Source organism: Ovis canadensis, chromosome 3, assembly GCF_042477335.2.
Source record: "Ovis canadensis isolate MfBH-ARS-UI-01 breed Bighorn chromosome 3, ARS-UI_OviCan_v2, whole genome shotgun sequence".
Classification (NCBI taxonomy): Eukaryota; Metazoa; Chordata; class Mammalia; order Artiodactyla; family Bovidae; genus Ovis; species Ovis canadensis.
The window spans coordinates 93,211,529-93,230,791 of NC_091247.1; the positions used below are offsets into that span (position 1 = coordinate 93,211,529).

The 19,263-nt window shown below is 53.2% G+C and overlaps 2 protein-coding genes and 1 long non-coding RNA gene across 3 annotated transcripts; 2 read left to right on the forward strand and 1 right to left on the reverse strand.

The window, feature by feature from the left end:
• The first annotated feature begins 1,156 nt into the window (after window positions 1-1,156).
• Window positions 1,157-7,312, forward strand: ANKRD53 (ankyrin repeat domain 53). Its single transcript, XM_069579552.1, has 6 exons — window positions 1,157-1,419; window positions 1,604-1,745; window positions 2,050-2,249; window positions 3,476-3,640; window positions 3,985-4,105; window positions 5,655-7,312. Exons 1-6 carry the CDS (start codon window positions 1,157-1,159, stop codon window positions 6,372-6,374), a joined length of 1,611 nt encoding a protein of 536 aa, XP_069435653.1. The 3' UTR covers window positions 6,375-7,312.
• Window positions 7,284-15,308, reverse strand: TEX261 (testis expressed 261). Its single transcript, XM_069583639.1, has 6 exons — window positions 15,071-15,308; window positions 14,081-14,160; window positions 12,771-12,924; window positions 10,905-10,972; window positions 10,118-10,220; window positions 7,284-9,945 (listed from the first exon to the last, which is right to left on the reverse strand). Exons 1-6 carry the CDS (start codon window positions 15,138-15,140, stop codon window positions 9,830-9,832), a joined length of 591 nt encoding a protein of 196 aa, XP_069439740.1. The 5' UTR covers window positions 15,141-15,308; the 3' UTR covers window positions 7,284-9,829.
• LOC138437078 (uncharacterized) lies at window positions 14,809-18,640 on the forward strand. Its single transcript, XR_011255758.1, has 2 exons — window positions 14,809-15,461; window positions 15,798-18,640. It is a non-coding gene; the product is annotated as an uncharacterized lncRNA (long non-coding RNA).
• The last annotated feature ends 623 nt before the right edge of the window (window positions 18,641-19,263 follow it).

The window sequence follows — 19,263 nt, forward strand, 5'->3', positions numbered from 1 at the left end:
ATGTCAGAGACTTTGACAACTGGTTTGTAAAATAATCTTCACTGATAATGTAGGACAATAGGTCAACAGAGTGCTCCATTCCAGAAGTGAAAGCCAGGCATAGAGATTTAAGATAAACTCACTCCAGCTCTCAGCAGTTCAAGAGACATTGGAATTACATTTTAGATCCCTTATGGGATCATTGAAATTAAGCACGATACTCAGGTGCTAGCCTGATTAAATCATCTCCCTGGTGCTGAAAGCTTCATGTAACCTCCAATCTCTGAGAGATGCAGTGGATTGGATAGGTGAGAACACCAGATCAGCTACAGTTCTGTTGATCCTTTGGAACTGCTTTGAGACTGAAGCAAAGGATTCATTCAAATTTGGCCCATTCCCTGAGAGTACTTTGGAGAACAGATAAGACAATGGGCACACAACTTGGAAATCTGGTGAAGAGACATGACCTGCTCTCTGACCTGCCGGTGCAGACTCATCTCCACCCCCACAATGTGATAAAGCACTCAGATTCCTGCTTTTCTCTAAATCTGTTCTCAAGATGCAGGCATTCTCTCTCCTATCTCCTGAGAATGGGTCTTTCAGGCTTCCTTTTCCCCCTTGATGGGAGTGTTTACCTCTACAGCTACAATTGGATATCCAGGGTGCATGCTAAGTCACTTCAGTCAAGTCCGACTCTTTGCGACTTCATGCGCTGTAGCCCACCAGGGTCCTCTCCATGAAATTCTTCAGGCAAGAATACTGGAGAGGGTTTCCATGCCCTCCTCCAGGGGATCTTCCTGACCCAGGGATCGAACTTGCGTCTCCTACGTCTCCTGCATTGCTGGCAGATTCTTTACCACTGGGCCACCAGGAAGCCCCAGATATCACAAGTGAAATGGCAGCGCATCCATTATGATGCCGGTCTATGGTTGCGTCATAATTCACGTTTAGTATGTGGACTGACAACGGAAGCTAATTCATTGTATAAGGCTGAATGAAAAGAGGCAGGAACACGGATAGGATATGCATACATATAGCGAAATAGATCATGATTTCTGTGGGTAATGGGGTTGTGATTTTTAATATCTTCATTGCCCTCCTGTTTTGTTACAATCAGCACTTATTAATTTTATAATCAGAAACAAAAGCTACTCGTCTTTCCGTGTGGGGTGCTGAGATGCCGAGTCTCCAGGACGCGGGGGCCGCGGCGGGGGGTAACCAGCTGGTCGGTGACCCGGCCAGGGAGGCGCCCAGGTCCCGCCCCTCCACCACGACCCTAGTCCTGGAGCGCCTGCCGGCCTCCGCCCGTAGCGCGAGCTGGCATTTCGTCAGGTGGGCGGCGGCACCTATCAGGCGGCGGTACCTCTCCGGCGACGTACACCTGCAACTGGCGAAGAAGGGCTCAACCACCCGCAAAGAGTCGGCTGTCCGGCGGCGCAGGTGGGCGCGGGCGTGATGCGCGGGCGTCGGGGCGGGGAGGGGAGGGCTCAGGCCGGGCCGGGCTGACCTCCCAAGAGGTGCCCGGGGCCCCTGACGACTGTCACTTCCCCATCGCCCTGCCGCCCGGCGCGCCCTGGGCCGGCCTCTAGGCTCACGCCCACCTTCCTCCCCGCGCCGGCTCCAGTTCCATGAGTCTAACCGAGGAGTGGGAACAGAGGGCGATCGGAGGAAGCTACTACGAGCTGTTCGCCGCCTCATTGGGCAACCTGGAATGGTTGCGGTTCTGTCTAAATCGGCATTGTGGCGAAATCGTGGCCGATGACAAGGTAAGGCCTTGGAGTGCAGGGGCAGCAACCGAAGTCTTCTCCACCCTACAAAGAGCTCCGCACACAGTGGTTACCTGGCAAGGAGTGACAGTGGAGCTTCTGGGTGGAAGGTTCTAATTCACCTTCGTACCGTCTGTAGGGCAATTTGTGGGGAGCGAGATAAGGGAGTGGGAAAGGGAACCGTGGGATTCCCGTGGGCGCAGAGAAGAGGTGAGGGTAATCCCAAGAAATCCTCTCTAGGTTAGGTTGTGGGACCCAGGGCCCAGTCCTGCTCAACCACTTCCATCTCCTCTGGCCCCCGCAGGGTTTCACTGCCATCCACTTTGCAGCCCAGAGCGGCAAGCTTGCATGCCTGCAGGTCTTGGTGGAGGAGTACAAGTTTCCCGTAAACCTGCCCACCAACAATGGCCAGACACCTCTGCACCTTGTCATCCATGGTGACAACAAGACCATGGCCCTCCCCTGCATTCACTATCTGATTAAGCAAGGGGCGGCCCTCAACACGTGAGTCCAGCCTGTGTAGGGAGAGGGGCTGGCAGGCTGGGCAGATAAGAACCCCACATCCAGGCAGGAGGAGTCAAGGCGGAGAGAGAGGAGCTGTGGGGTGCCAGGAACTCGTTCCCACACGAAGCAGTCACGTGGTAGTGGCTGGGAGTCTTTGAAAGAGGGCAGACCTACTTCATGTCCTGGTTTCACTGCCTGCCAGCAGACAGAAAAACCTCAGGCAAGTCACTCAAGCCTAAGTCTCAGTGCTCTGGTTCCCAAACCTGTCTGTACACTGGAATCACCTGGGGAGCTTCAAAAATACCAATGCCTGTGTTTCAACCCAAAGGAGTCTGTCATTTAATTGGCCTGGGATGTGGCCCGGGCTTTGAAGGTGCAAAAGAGCCCCAGCTGTTTCTCATTTGGCAGCAGCGTTTACGAACTACTGCCCCAGTTTCTTCAACTGAAATTTGGGTGGATGACAATGCCTATCACATGAGACTACTGTGATCATTGAGAAAGTGAACGGATGGCTTAGAGAGACTGCATTCATTCAAAATATTTACCCAGCATCTAATGTGCTGAGCACTGGGCCAGAATTGAGGAATACAGTGACTGTAACAGCCACGGTCCCTGCCCTCCTAAAGGAGACATACTAATGTAGGGGTGGCTAGTCAACTAGCAAGCAGATGAACAAAATGACAGAGAGTGGTAAGCAGTTATGAAGGGTAATGGAGCTGCGAGTAAAGGGGACAAGAAGAAGACCTATTTGGGAACGGGCAGTTACCTCTAAGGAAAGGACTGAGAGGAGCCGGCCAGGTGAAGAGCCGGGGCAAAGTATTCCAGGCAGAGGTGCCAAGGCCATGTTGGGAGAGAATGGGGCAAGGTCAGAAGACGAAGTTGAGGGGGAAGAGGGCCCTGGTCACGCAGGCCTTGTGGGCCACGGCCAGGCTTGGGGAAGGGGGAGGAGGCCTGGGTGGTTAAAGAGGAGATGAGGTTCATGGTCTCTGCACTCCAGCCAACCCAGCTCTCCTTTTGGTAAGGTCCTCATGGTCACATACTCCATAATCAGACTTTTGCTGTTCACTTAGTCCAAACCCTCCTTCAACAGCTGAAACTGAGGTACAGAGAGAAAGGACATGCCAGGGTCACCCAGTGGACTAGCGGCATGGCAGACCTAGGAGCTGGTTTGCCCATCTGATGCCCTTCATCCTTTCTCCCCTCTTCTCCCTGGCGGGGCCCTCCAGTCAGACGTGCAATGGCTCCACACCTCTGCATCTGGCAGCCCGCGAGGGCCTGCTGAGCTGTGTCAAAGTCCTGGTGCAGAAAGGTGCCAACGTCCACGCACAAGATGCCACAGGCTGCAAGCCCATTGACTACTGCAAAATATGGAACCACCGAGTCTGTGCCCGGTGAGGGGTGAGAACTGCCCCCATCTGCCACCCTTCCCCAGGGCCCTCACCCAAGGATGAGTGTGTGGAGGGGAACCCCTCTCCAAGATGCTATTCCTGGGGCTCTCCACAGGGCCTCATCCCTGGGGTTTAGCGTTACCTCGAGGTCCTAGCCCTTCAGCAGAAAGGTGGTGATCACTTTCCTCTCTCACCGCCAGGGAAGTAGTTGGCCAGACGGGGGGGTGGTCCGTCTCGCTCACCTCATCTCTGGTGGCGCCCCTACCCTCGCCCCGGCCCTCAGCAGCAGCCAGTCTTCCCAGCCCAGGGGAAAGCTGAAGGAATGGCACACCCCGCCCTGGCACCAGGTTCTTGAAAGATGCCATGTGGAAGCGGGACAAGAAGGACTTTGCCCATGAGATGAGGAAACTGAGGAGGCTCAAGGACCAGCTGGCCCTCATGGAGGAGGACTACCTGACTGAGTATCAAGTAAGGGGGAGGGCGGGCAGGGGCGCCGGGCATCAGCTGTGACCCAGGTGTGTGAGCATGACTCCCGTGTGCGGTTAGTTAGAACAGTGGCTAGAAGCGGTCCCATCCGGAAAGAGCCTCCCCCTCCTCTGAGGAGGGAGCCCAGGAGGGTGCCGGAGGGATAAGGCTGAAGAGTCTATATAGGTGGGCGCAGTTGGCCATATGAACAATCGGGGAAGAGCTGACCTGGTAGAAGGAACAGACAGCCCTGTGGAGGGGCATGGGGGCCCATGAGAGCATGGTATACGTCAGGAAGTGCAAATTCAGAACAGACGAGGAATCAGATGTGAGCTGGAGGCTGACAAGCTAGAGACTTGGCAGGGGCCCAGATCAATGTCAGACCCTGACTGGGGCAGAAAAGGAGAGTAAAGGATTTTAATACTAGGTATAGCTACACAGAATGCAAGAACCAGGAAACTCCAAAAGAAGATGCTGGGACTCCTAAGCAGATCCAGGGGTGGGGAGGGCTTTGGGGCTGGCAAACTCGGGTATTTCAGCTCTGTCCCAGCTGCATTCCTCTCGTTTTCCCTGTCATACCCTCTGTTGGTTCACCCAGCTCTCACAGTTATGTGTGTATCCAGAGGAGGCAAAGCCCATCTGTTCCTGTGTCTCTAAAATTTCCCCGAAGCCCCTTGAAGATTTCCCCTTATCTCTTATTGGCCTCAACTGGATCACCTGTGCATTCTTGTTCCAATCCCTACAGCTCAAGGAAAGCCATGTGCTGACTGACTGAAGTCTGGGGCAAGGCTGATGGAATTATGATGATTGGCTTAGCCTAATCAGGGGGCCTACCTCTGAAGCTGGGTCAGTCTCCAAACCACCTGACTGCTTAGCAACAGTCTGGGAACTGAGACACTGAGACAGGGAAGGGGGAAGGGGGTGGTTCTGTGACAAGGTGAAGGTTCAGCTCTAGTGGAAGCAAGGACAGAGAGCATCGCCATCCAGTCTGGAGCACCAGCCAACTGTCTCTCTCTCTACCCTGACTGCTCAAGGCCTCCACTTCCAAGAAGCCTGCTCAGATTCGCTCCATCCAGTTGCTGGCCTTCCAGACTTTTCTGTTCTCTCCTTCCAGGGTCAAGGATAAGTTTGTACCACTCATTTGCCTTTTCCCCCCATCAAACCAGAAACTTTTAAGGCAGGCTGGGAACTCCTTTATGGGGGATGCAGGAGCCTCAAGCGTTTCCATAGGGCAGGGATTGGGTCTCCCCACTCAAGCTAGAGACCTCACCTAGGGCAGAGGCCGAGTCTCCATCTGATTGGAGGTCTCCCCTGTGGGAAAGGCTCTCCTGTCACATGAGCCAGGGGCCCCTCCAGGCAGTATTTTCCTCATCAGAACAAGGGCTCCCACAAAGCAGGGATTTCTCTCATCAGACTCTGGGCTCGCAAAGGGCAGCAAGGTATCTGCTCAATTAGACCCGAGGTTTCCAGGGCTACAGCCACAGGGCCTGCTTTCACAGAAACACAGGGGGAGCAGCTGTCCAGAAGTATCTTGTGCTTTCTGATGTTGCAGAAGGAGCACCAAATTCTGAGAGAAGCTGACTTCAAGAAGTGGCTCCATCACAAGTTGCTACTCCAAGACCAGTCCCTAATACCCAGCGCTCAGCGAGAGCCCCGTGCTCCGCCCCGGGCCACTGCCCTCTCCAAGACCTGCAAGGACGGGGTACTGTGGCCTCCCACGAGCTTCCACCCCTCCCCGGAGGCGCGCCTGCAACAGATACAGCAGCCCAATCTGCCCTTGGTGAGGCCTGCGCCCACCTACAAGCCGCCCACGGTCAGGCGGCCCAAGGTGTGGAATCTTAGCAGCAACCCCGCCAGGTCCCCCACTGCCCAGATTGGCTACCCACAGGGTGTCCGCCTGGGCGTGCATCCCGACCCCAGGCCAGAACGCGACTTCCGCTGCTTCGTGGAGGTGAGGTCCAACGGGCACGGTGGCGCGGACCTCCGCACAGTGGCCGGCCGCCAGGTGGCGCCTGTGCCCCAGCTGCCTTTCCAAGTGGTAATCCGCGAGCTATACCCTTCGGTAAGGCCCTACAGAATGAAGGTGCCCCAGGGCTTCTGCTCTGTCACTATGGAAGAGGTGCCCCGGAAGCGGCACTTGGGTGACGGCAGCTTCTGGACCGACACGCTGAGCATGAACCTGCGAGAGACATTCGACGAGGCCTTCCTGGCGGCTGTGCGAGCCCATCAAGGACTCCCTGCTCTGCCTTCCCCTAAACCACCCCTCCCTTAAACTTACTTTGGTAGCCTCTCCACTGGAGACTGATCAGTGAAGGTTGAGGTGTGGTGATTCTGTGTGGATGCAGAGGAAGGGGGAGTGCCCACAGGCTGCCCACTCTCAAGCTCAAGGCTGGCAGCCTCCTCCCCCACAGACCCCAGATCCCCTTCTCTCCACAAAGGAATCTCCCCCAGGAGATGAAGTTAGGGCAGTATCCCAAGGCTCAGCGTGGGGGTCCCTCTGTCCTGGGCCCTGGCATTGGAAAAGTGACACCTTGGTGTCCCCATCTCCCCCACCCACCCCAAAGAGCTCACCAGGGGTGAGGATCCCAGGATGAGGGACCACTTCGAAATTCTGCCTCTTGTTCATATTAAGTCTGCAGGTTCTCAGAGAAGGCAATGGCACCCCACTCTAGTACTCTTGCCTGGAAAATCCCAGGGACGGAGGAGCCTGGAAGGCTGCAGTCCATGGGGTCGCTGAGGGTTGGACACGACTGAGCGACTTCACTTTCACTTTTCACTTTGATGCATTGGAGAAGGAAATGGCAACCCACTCCAGTGTTCTTGCCTGGAGAATCCCAGGGACGGGATAGCCTGGTGGGCTGCCGTCTATGGGGTCGCACAGAGTTGGACACGACTGAAGTGACTTAGCAGCAGCAGCTGCAGGTTCTAAGCCTCATTCTAAATTTTCCAGAACAGGGAGGAGGAAGGCTAGAGCATCACCCTGCCGATGGCTTTCCTGCCACGCTGGTCTTCCTTCATCCCAGTTGCCACTGGGGTCTCTGCAGTTCAAAGAAATAGAGGCAGTCTCTATATGGAGGACGGAGGGAGGTCCTGTGGCTTCAGGTGGAAACTGAAGGCACCTGTACTTCTTCCAGGAAGCTCGCCTGGATCCTCTGCTAGCCCCTGTACACGACACTGCAAATCACTCATTAAACAAACATTTATTGAGTACTTTCTATGTGCCAGGTGCCAAGCTAGGCGCTGTTGATACAAAAACTGGACAGTCCCTGCCCTCAAGGAGCTTACAGTCTAGTGGGGAGACAGAGCAGTCAGCAGGCAAGTAAGACCAGTCATCTGTGTGGTGTGCTGGAGGGAGACGGGACATTCAGAGTTCCTTGGAGGAAGTGAAGTCTTAAGTTGAGAACTGACAGAGAAGGTACCCAGGTGAGTAGAATGAAGGAGAAGCAACAGGGCATTTCTGGATACAGGAGGCTGAAATTCAGAGTGCAAAGTGGCTAGTGACAAGGCCAGAGAGGCAAGCAGGAACCAAGACACCACGAGTCTCAAAAGCCATGCTACGGGGTCTGGACTTTATCCTGAGGGCAGTGGAGAGCCATGGAAGGTTGTAAGCCAGAGAGTGACTGGATCAACTATGCATTAGAAAGACAACTCCAGCTGTGGGACAGAGAAGCCAAAGGAAGCTGTCACAATAATCTAGGTGAAAGCTGATGACCGTGGGAGTGGCTCAAATAGAGAGGTTAGGAAGGTAAACTTGACAGCTGTTAGATGTCTGGGCAGAAAGAGAAACCAGGTGTCTGGCTGGGCTCCTGAGTGATCTTCGGGCCAAAGCAGGTACCCAAAAAAGGCAGGTTTGCAGAGGACAGCAGCAAATGCTATCTGGGCCACAAGATTTGTCTGCGTGCCCAAAGGCAGCAGAACTGTGGTTGAGAGGACCAAAAGGGATACCGGGGCTGGAGGTCAGCTCTCAATTCCTTGAAGCCATGAGCAGGGACGGGCTCCTCCAGGGAACCCATGACAGAACTGTGTGCACAGGGCGAGGGGGGCAGTCTGCACTGGCCCGGAGGGGAGCAGAGAGGGAGAACCAGCCACAAAAGGGCTTGGGAAGCTGGCAGTGATGAAATCTGCCCAACGCTGCAGAGATGCAGAAAGAGATGTGAAAAGGGTCGGCTGGACTTAGCACAAGGCTGCTGGCAACCCCTGGAACACGAGCAGTGGAGTGGAAGGGCAAAGCCGCCACTGGAGTGAGAGAGAAACAGCCAGCAAGAGACAGCAAGGCCAGCTGCTGGCCAGCCTCGTCTGCAGAGGACAGAAGGGCCTGGCAGGCTCAGCGCCAGAGAGGAGGCCAGAATGGCTGCTCCTCCCCAGGAAAGGGGAAGGTTGATTATTTTTAAGAGAAAGGGAATACAAAAGCCAAGGAAATGAAGGGCTATGGTGGGACTGGAGGCAGGAGGTAGAAATAAGGTTTTCAAGCACAGAGGTCTTCCCAGTGGCTGAAAGGTACCAGAGGTGTGCTGCCCATCTCTGCACCTGCCTGCTCTGCTGTGAGGTATAGGACATGCCGGTAATGGCTCCCATGGGGACTTCATTCCCATACATACTGCTGAGTACTTGGAAGGCACTAGAGTTGGAGTGCAAGGTCGACAAATGCTGCCCTATGCCCAGGACCTGGCCTGTCTTCTTAGAAGACAATCACCTCCTAGGAGCCATGACCACTCAGAAGAGAGGGCCGGCCCTGTGTGCTCTTAGATTAACAAACAGGTTCTCCCACCACCAGTTTCTTACACAACAGGCTTTAGTCCAGGCTGCCTAGAAGCCAATTTTTATTGTCTCTTCTCAAGCCCGAGATAGAAATCAGCCAGAAACCACTCCTCTTCCCTAGGATGAGACTTACAAATAGGATATTATACATGTTCTCCTGAAAAATCTAACCCAGTCCCACACTATCCCCTCTCTGCCCCCAGCCTGGCAGTCACAGAGCCCCAGGGAAAGAAGAGACGGAAGAAGAGAGAAGGGGATTAAGAAAGGTTGCCTCCACTTCCACTCCCCATCCCCCGAGCAGGTTCGGCTCTTCATCTCTGTCACCTTCCCACTATGGGCCACAAGAACGGTCCCTTCGGAAGGGCAAGACCCAAACATGGAAAAAGAGCCCTGGTGCAGCAAAGCCAGTCCAGGTGGAAGGTGCGCAGGAAGAAAGGAAGATGAACTTTCAGGGTATTAAGGCAAACAGTGCCACCTAGAATCTTTATTCAAATGGGAATCAGCACTTGGACAGAAATCACAGTTCACCAGCAAAAACTTTCTCTTGCGAGTGCTAAGTCACAGCCCCTCCCACGGCCATCTGCCCACTGGCAGTTATCACTGTCTGCCCTTCAGCTTCATGGCCCTGGCACTACCTGCCCGGGCTGAGCCAGAACTCCTGACCGATCACAGGAGGGAGCAGGAGGGCCACAGGGGCTCGGCTTCTGTGCACCCAGGTGGGTGGCGGCCTCCTGGCTAAGCAGGCCCTGACTCCTCCCTGGCAGCCTCTGAGGTCTCAGCCTCCAGCAGTATCAGATTTGACCTGAGCTGAGCCTCCTGAGGAGGGTGGGGATGAGGGCTTCCAGGGGAGTGGCGGGAAGGAGGGCCAGGGCTGGGGGAAGGTGCCTTCCAACTCCCGGCCCCCACCCAGTGCAAAGGCCCAGGGGCCTGACTCTCCGACTCCTGCGCCAGCATCCCCTCCCCAGGGGGTCAGTATATCTTCTGCCGACTGGGTAGAATGGCCTCTTTGATGAATGAGAAGACAACCAGGATCCCTAAGCGTTTGCCCCGCTTGCCTTTGGTGAAGTAATTGGAGACCACGTCATCTGTGGAGACATAGGCAGGGAGATGAATGTGTGTACGTGTGTGTGTGTGAACACAGTGCTGCCCACCCAGAATTCAACTGTCTGTATCACAGGGTGGGCTCTAGCTCCCCCAGCAGCTCAGGCCTTGCTGGTGTCCTCCCACCATGACCCCTTCCCACCACCCTCTTCTCACCTCCTGGCTGCATGGTGGAGGGCAGGACGTTCTCCCCAGCTGATAGCGACACGAAGAATGCAAACGGGATTATCCACAGACAGAAAGTGAAATAGGCCAGGACCTGGCAACAAAGACACTGAGAAGATGCTGCTCCTGGAGGTGCCAAGGCCAGTCCAGGAGCGGTCACTGTGTATCTTGGAAAGCTGGTCAAGTCCACACTGATGCCCCCACATGGGATCTCTCAAGGGGACCAGGGCCCAGGAAGCAGAGACAGGACAGCCCCAGACATGGAGAAGACTCAGTGGGAAAAGTGGAGACTGAAGATGACCACGATTCAGGCCCAAATCCCTGAACCCTGGTCACCAGGACCAGCAACTCCTCTGAACCGAAGGAAGTACATGGAAGGCAAAACCGTGACCGACCTGTATCTCCTGGAGAAGCGACCCTGTTCTTCTCCAGGGTGCAAACTAGAGCAGCAGGGTTCAAGGTTGTGGCCCAGCCCTGCCCTGTGAGGTTTGCATCAGACCAGGTCACCCCATCCCCCTTCCTGACCTTAGGATGGCAGGCTGGGATCCTGAGAGACCCAAGGGACTCACTGGGAGACAGCAGTGCCCTTCTTCCTCAGCCAAACAGTCCCTGCTCCTCACACAGCTTTCTAAAATCATCTATATTATTATTTTTTAATGTGCTATCCCTGAACAGTCTCAGTTTCAAATCACAGCCGAATTCACAAAGAAATCACACAAATCCCCTTTACCCCTGCTGTGTCTGTTAGTAGTCTGAGGACATACTGAAGACTTCTTACCTCTGAGAAAGGATAATATTCCTCTGCAAAAAACTGAAACGCTAGGTAATGATTCACCACCACTAGCCCTGTTGAGGGAATGAAGAGTCACAGTCAGTCTCAGGGAGGACATAAATAGACTTTTAGCCTTCACAAGGCCCCGGAGGTAGGAAGCCAAGTCTTGGTCCCGACTTTACACACGACCCAGAGTACAGCTTGGGCCAAGCACACTACTCTCCAGCACTCAGGGTCCCATCTGTTAAAATGAAAGAACGAGCCCCCATCTGCCCACTGCCAAATGTGTATGAGTTAAATTAGAAGTAGATTAAAAAAACTCCTTGAATTATAAAAATGAGACTTCAGTGCTACACAGCCCAAAGCACCGTGCCAAATGACTTGGTCTAGAGCGGCCCTAAGTCCTGAAGAGAGCTCTGCCTGGGCGGTGGGGGAGGAGGAAGTCACGGCCGAGCACTTGCTCCTGCGTCCCCCCCAGACAGGAGGAGGCTCCGCAGACAGAGGCGCCCACTCCTCAGGAATAAAGGGCACCATCTGCTGGATGCTTTGCGGTGCAGTCTCAGGGTTCCTCAAAGTTCCGGGAACGGGGGTCTCTCCTCATCCTGCCCCAGGGTAAGGCTGGCTGATCTGAACTGGTATGTTCTGCAGCCCCACACACCTCCTTCGTGTGCAGCCGAATTCAGACAGAGAGAGATCCTGGGGACCCACTGCTCAGACACAGGCGTTCCTACTGTGGTGAAGTGAAGGGTAGACATCCCTCAAACCCAACACCCCTCACATACAGCTCGCTGGCAACAGCACGGGCTCTTCCTCTTTTCTCCTCTCTTGCCACTCCCCTTCTACAGCAGGGACAACAGCTCTGCCAGGCCTAGCCATGCTCTAGGGCAAGGGCTTGCGGGAAGACAGGGTGCCCCACGCCCCCAGGCCTTCAGAACAACTCCCCCAGGCATCCAGTGGGCAAGTTGAGGGAGTGACAAGGGGAAGCCAAGGAAGCATGCCATTGTAGGTGGGGTGTGGGGGGAGTGGAGAGCACCCTCCCACCTAGGAAGATGCAAGAGGGGCGTAGTGTCCAAGAAAGGACACCTCACACCAACCCCCACAGAACAAATCTTTCAGTGGAATCAAACCAAGGCACTCAGTCCTGGCTTGAACACCATGCCCTCCTATGAATGACAGTTTCTTTCCAGGTTCTCTCACAGAAATAGAAAAGTAGCTCTAAGAAACCCCGATTCCATCTGACATCTTGACAAAAGGGTATGATGACCAGTAACAATTGAAGGGAGAAAAGGCAATCCTGGTAACCAGATTCTGTCTAGAACCTTTTCCAGAAATAACTAGAGCATCTATGTGCTGAATGACTTTCCCAAATATCACTGAACAGATGGAGACGCTAAGGTCAGAAACTGGTGGCAGAGCAAAGGCAGGAAGGCCAGGGTCCTCCAAACACGTTTGTCAACCCCAAGGCAGCTGTCTGCAGGAAGACCCGCAGCCCCATGAAGCTCACCTGAATCATGACTTACGGCCAGACGACTGGATGGGGCGCTGCCTGCAGGCCGGGGAAAGGCTCTGGGCTTTTCCTGGCCAAGTGGTTTCTTAGGGCTGTAACTACTCAGCCGACCCACTTCTTTTCCCTTCTCGAATCTTCCAAACCCCACCTGCCCCAGGAAAGCCATTCCTCTCTGATCATCCCAGCCCTCCAAATTCTAGTCACTAGAGCCAGCGTGGGCTCTCGGTTCCTCACATGTGAGAGCCCCAACCTCCAACCGGCCTGGCCTCCTGGAGGACCTCAGGGGTTTGCCTCCCCCTTCGGTGCCATAGACGGAGCTGGGCACATCCCACCTCAGCTGTCCCTCCCACTCCGTCCCCTCTCACCGCATGACAGGATGAAGTTAGGCGAGGTCAGCATGATGAAGGGGAAGGTCTGGAGGAGGCCAAAGTAGACAAGGTTGGTGAAGAGGCCCACGCCAATCATGTAGGTAGGGAAGCGCTCAAAAACGTAGAGGCCAATCAGCACAGCTGTGGAGAACTGAACAACGGAGGTGCACAGTGCAGGGAGCTGCTTCCAGGCAGCCTTCCTGGACTCACTAACCCCTGGGCTACTCAGGCAACACTCTTTTCACGCTTGAGTCTTTCCTTGTTTCACAGCCACAGATCTGACCTCCCCAACCAGCCTTTCGGCTCCCAAAGGGCAGCGCTTTTTAATCCCAAAGTTTGTCTGACAGCACCCCACAGTAAGAAAAACAGCTTACACTGTGACCCCAAGACACACACATATATGTGATCAAAGTTCAGATTTCAGTTCTAGTCTTTTCCATCCCCTCCTTTCTTTAATGCTGATAATGACCTACTGAATTGATTGCACAACCCAATAATGAATCACACCTGCAGTTTGAAAACCACAGTTCTGAGGGACTTATAGCTGTCAGTGCATAACAAATGGCAGGCAGTTAGCTGAATGAAAGACTGACTCTTGTACCAACACCTATGAGCTGGGTCCCTGAACCCAGGGCTGACAGCTGTGGTCTTGTTTCCACCATTGACTCCCTACCCCAGGTCATGCCAGAGAGAAAGCGGCTGCTGACAGCAGGGGATTTGAGAGGCAGTGGACCCCTCCTGTTCAAATGTGCCTCCAGCCCCTCCCCAGCCTCTCCTCCACCTGCAGAAACCACCAGCAGTCTCTCCTGTGGCTTTGACACCGATGGCAAGGATTGTATCTTCAGGAAGAGAAGCCTTCCATGAGCCCTGAGCAGGGCAGGGACTGTGCCAGGGACGGTGTCTCCCTCTTAGAACAAGTCACTTGGTCCAACAAGTACTCAAAACTGTCCTTAAGGTTCCTCTCAGTTCTAAATGCTGTGAACAGAGCAAGGGGCTAAGACCACTGAAGATAATCAAACAAAGGCAAAGCCATGGTCCTGTCAACACAGAGCAGGCACTTGGCCTTCACCTTAAGGAACCAAGAACAAGGCCTGCAGTGAAGTGATGCCACTGGGGAAGGAAGCTCCGGAAGACCTAGGACCAGGACAGCAGACACAGGGCACCAGGTACAGGGCAGGGAGGTGGGGGATGGTACCCTCAGGAAACGGCAAGATCAGGGGTCTCATCACCCAGGCCAAACTTCCCCCACTTCCTCCTTTTGAGGCAGGTCAAGAGTGAGGGAGAACCTGGGGAAAGCTGTCACTTACCCAGATCATGTATTTTATGATCCTGCTGGTTGCAACTGTGTATTCTTCTATCAATTCGGCCAGGTAATAAAGTCCGGCGGCTGGAGCGGGGAGGAGAGCAAGGCAAGCAGGGAGAACGTTAGCCAGGGTCACTCCCACCATCCTGATCAGTCCTCTATCTGCAGCTGGGTCCCACCCAACCTTTCATGAGTCCATGAGGTAAGGAACAAACCAAACAACCCGTGTGTTACCCTCCAAAGTCACAAGTAAAACTCTGTCAAGGCAACCAAGAAGAGATTTCATAAAAGTGAATGGAAACCTGTATTTGATGCCTCAGCACAAACCTAACCTCTGGCCAATAAAAGGGAACTTCTTTCATTCATCCAACAAATATGCCAGGTGCTGGGCTGAGAGCTGAGCACACTACAAGACAGACAAGGTCCCTTCCCTGACCCAACTCTGAGCGGGGGCCGGGCGGGGGCTGCTGAGTAGTAATGGAGTCAGATGACCCCAGTGTGACAGGTGCTACTTTAGGGGAAGAACAGGGCGCGCCGGACCATCAAACCTCATAAGGAGGGCTTCTCAGAGGAGGTGAGATCTCAGCTGGGATCAACAGTAGGAACTAGCCAGGAGGGGAAAGGGTATCAGAGAGAGTAGGAAGCACGAAGGGCCAGAGGCGAAAGGGCGGCGGTAGGGGTCGGGGAAAGTTCGGCGCGGCCGGCTGTGCGAGGACGGGCGCGACAGCGGTTGGCGGTGCGCGGGCAAGCGGCATCTGAGGCAGCCTCTCCCGGGCACCGCTGGGGTGGACTTTGTGACTCCTGGAAGGACCCGCGGTCAGCTAGGCTGCTGAGGCCAGGAGAAGCAGGACCAGGCGGGACAGGAGGGGGGCTGCGAAGGCGGGAGGGCCGGGCGGGGGTCTCGCCGGTCGCCCCGGCGCCCTCGTGATGTGACCCCCGGCAGGCACAGAAGCCGGAGCGGGAGCCCGCGCGGGGCCGGGTCGCGCACTCTCACCGACGGCCAGCGTGATGAAGGCCACCTGGATGAAGAGCGACAGCCAGCTCAGCACGTACATGAACCACATGGCGCCCCCGCCCCCCGACCACCGGGACGGGCCTGCGCGCTCCGGTTCGGGCGACAAGGAGCCGCCGCCACCGTCGCCGCGTCCCCGCCCCGAGGACGGTCGTGCGCCGCCGCCGAGAGCAGCCGGGCCCGAGAGCCGCCCTCGGTCGGGTCAAGACTAGCGCCGCCTGCCGGCGCGGAGGGCCGACCGCTGCTGCCCCCAGCGGCGCGCGCCCGCGGACCGCCGGGCTCCCCGGCCTGCACCGAGAAGATCCGCAATGCTCCCCGGGGAGGCGGGACAGCCGGTGGGCCGGAACTTGGCGCTAGTACCGGAGCTTGAAAGGTAACCTCCGGCCCCTCCCTGTGCACTCCTGCTTCAGCCTGGAGCGTGATCCCGGGCCTCCCAACCCCTCCCCAGCAGCCTCGGACCAGAAGCCTCCAGGCAGGTTGCCCAGGGTTTTCTTTTGTTCCTGGAGGTAAAAGGAACAAAATTCTCAAGGGCCAGGCAGGATGCTGAAGGCTAGGCTGTAGGTTCAGGATGGAATTTAATCCGATCCCAGGAAAGTTACTTGCCTCAGGTTGTACCTCTACAAGTGGAACAGATGGAAACTGGGGCATCTTTGATTAGCCATCCTGAAGCCTAACTCTTCTCTCCCTCTCTGTTGACTTCATCCATTAGGTGCTGAATTTACTCCACCTCTGGAAGGGCTAACTGAGCGGCCGCAAAGAGCAGGGCAGCCCATCAAGAAGGCCCCCATCTGGTGGCGGAGACAGGCATGCAAAGAATAAGGAATGTATAAGGGGCCTCTGCTGCTGCTGCTGCTAAGTCGCTTCAGTCGTGTCCGACTCTGTGCGACCCCATTGACGGCAGCCCACCAGGCTCCCCCGTCCCTGGGATTCTCCAGGCAAGAACATTGGACTGGGTTGCCAGTTCCTTCTCCAATGCATGAAAGTGAAAAGTGAAAGTGAAGTCGCTCAGCCGTATCCGACTGTTCGTGACCCCATGGACTGCAGCCCACCAGGCTCCTCTGTCCATGGGATTTTCCAGGCAAGAGTACTGGAGTGGGGTGCCATTGCCTTCTCTGGTATGTTTCTTATCTCAGAACATTTTTCATGCATAAAAATAAATATAGATTCCTCAAAAAATTAAACAGAATTACCATGTTATCAAGAAATTTCACTCCAGGGTATATACCCAGAAGTACTGAAAGTACTCTTGAGAGTCCCTGGGACTAGGAGGAGATGAAACCAGTCCATCCTAAAGGAAACCAGTCCTGAATATTCACTGGAAGGAATGACACTGAAGCTGAAGCTCCAATACTTTGGCCGCATGATGCAAAGAATTGGCTCCTTAGAAAAGACCCAGATGCTGGGAAAGATCGAAGGCAGGAGGAGAAGGGGATGACAGAGGATGAGATGGTTGGATGGCATCACCGACTTGATGGACATGAGTTTGAGCAAGCTCCGGGAATAAGTGATGAACAGGAAATCCTGGCATGCTGCAGTCCATGGGGTCACAAAGAATCAGACACGACTGAGCGACTGAAGTGAACTGAACTGATTCAAGGTAGAAATCCAAAGGAATATTTGCACACTCATGTTCATAACAGTGTTATTCACTATAGTTGAAAGATGGAAAGAAAACAGTTCAACAGATGAATGGATAAAATGGTACATGCATACAATGGAATATTACTCAGCCTTAAAAAACAGGGAATTCTGACACATACTACAGTATGAGGGAATCTTGAGGACATTATGCTAAGGGAAATAAGCCAGCCACAAACAGACAAATATTGTACGATTCCACTTATCTGAGGTGTCTAAAGTAACCAAATTCATAGAGGCAGAAAGTAGAATGGTGGTTGCTTGGAGGGGGAAGGGACAGTGGGTGATAGGGAGTTACTGTTTGATGGTACCGAACTTCTGTTTGGGAAGATGAAAAAGTTCTGGAAACGACTGGTAGTGATGCCTGCATAACATTGTGAATATACCTAATGCCCCTGATCTGTACACTTAACATGGTTCAAATGGTAAATTTTGTGTTATATATAGTTTACCATGAATTAAAAAATACATAAGATTACAAAGCAAAAAAAAATTCACTGAAATACAGATATCAAAAAATTTTTAGAGAACGGTGTGATATAGTCATATGTATATGACTTCCCTGATGGCGCAGTGGCAAAGAATCTGCCTGTAATGCAGGAGCCACAGGAGATGCAGGTTTGATCCCTGGGTTAGGAAAATGCCTGGAGAAGGGAATGGTAGCCCACTCCAGTATTCTTGCCTAGAGAATCCCATGGACAAAGGGACCTGGTGGGTTACAGTTTATAGGGTCACAAAGAGTCAGACACAACTGAAGTGACTTAGCACACAGCACACACACACACATATGCCTCTTTATGAATGAATAACATAACCCATTCTAACAGAAAGTCTAGTAACTACCTGCCTGTGAATAAGAAATAGATATATATTCAGTCTCTTCCCACAGTTCCTGACACAGAACTCCTAAGTTCCTTGGAATGTCCTGAGTGATAGAAGCATCTTTTGTTCTAATGAGGGACTCTTGGTGAGCTCCTGGTTAGCTTCAGGATGGGGGCTGGTCACCAGATTAGAAGTTTGGAACTTTTTAAATTTTTTTGACCACGCTGCTTGACTTGGTGGGATTTTAGTTCCCCAACTAAAAAGATCGAGCCAGGGCCCTCTGCAGTGAGAGCTCGGACCTCGAGGGAATTCCCTAGAAGCTTGGAACTTTGAATCCTATCCTCTGTCCGGCAGGAAGGGGAGAGGGGCTGGAGATTGAGTTAATAATCATGAGGAAGCCTCCATAAAAATCTCTAAAGTATAGGGTTCGGAATGGTGAACACATCCACCTGAGGGGAGGGGGGTGCACCCCAACTCCCTGAGGACAGAAGTTCCTGGACTCAGTCCCTTCAGACCTCACCTCTTTGTATGGCTGTTCATCTCTGTCCTGTATAATGTCCTTTATGATAAACTGGTAAACATAAGTAAATGTTTCTGGGTTTGCTGAGCCATTGTAGGAAATTATCCAATCTGAGGTGGGGTATGTGGGACCCTTAGTTTTGCAGCCAAATGGAACAGAAGTGTGGTACCACAGGGACCCAGGACTGTGGTTGAATCTGAACTGAAAGAAGTGCTGTGGGACCGAGGTCTTAAAGCTGTGGAGTCTGACAATAACTCCAGGTAGATAGTCTCAGAAATGAATGCAATTGTAGGGCACCCAGTTTGTGTCCAGAGAGTTACAAAATTGATGTGCGGAAAAAACCCACACATTTGGTGTCAGAGTGTGGTGAGTAAAGAAACCGTTTTCCTTTATTACCACAGTGACAAAGAAGGGATGAGTATAAATATTTTCAAAACACCTTCAATCGTGTAAGATGAGAAAGTCACAGACACTGCCAATTATTCTGAGTGTGTTGGCTGCATTCATAACGGAAGGAAATGTTAAATTTCTGTTAGACCTTAGTGTAAATAAAGGGAGTTTTTACCCTTCCAGGTTTCTAGAGTCCTTCAGTTTTGTCTCCCTGAATTTTATATCTGCTGACTTCTAAGGAGTCCCCACACCCCTGGTTAAGAATTTCTGAAGGCTGTGTATAAGAAATGTGACCTTAAATAACTGTGTGTTTATTTACAAGGCTCTTCACAAGAGCACTGGGAAAGACCCAGAACAACCTAAATGTTCATTAATAGGAAACTGGACAAGTACGTTTTGGTGCATTCTGAAGCACAGCCATAGAAGCAATCGAGAGTGTTCTCTATGTACCCATATCGGAGGATCCCCTTTCAAAAAAAGCCAAAAAATAAGGAGAAAGAATCTGCATAGATATTTCTTTATATGGGCTATCTCTGGAAGAGTCCACTTGAAAATGGTCACTTTGCTTGCTTCCTAGACAGAGAGAGAGGAGCTGGGTTCAAGAGTCAGAGAGGGCGTTTCCTGTATGTTTTGTATATCCTTAAAGTACAGAACTATGTAAATATATGTAAATATATCACCTATTTATAAATTAAATTTAAAATGTAAATGTTTGTAGTATGCTGGACCTGCTGCTGCTGCTGCTGCTAAGTCACTTCAGTCGTGTCCGACTCTGTGCGACCCCATAGATGGCAGCCCACCAGGC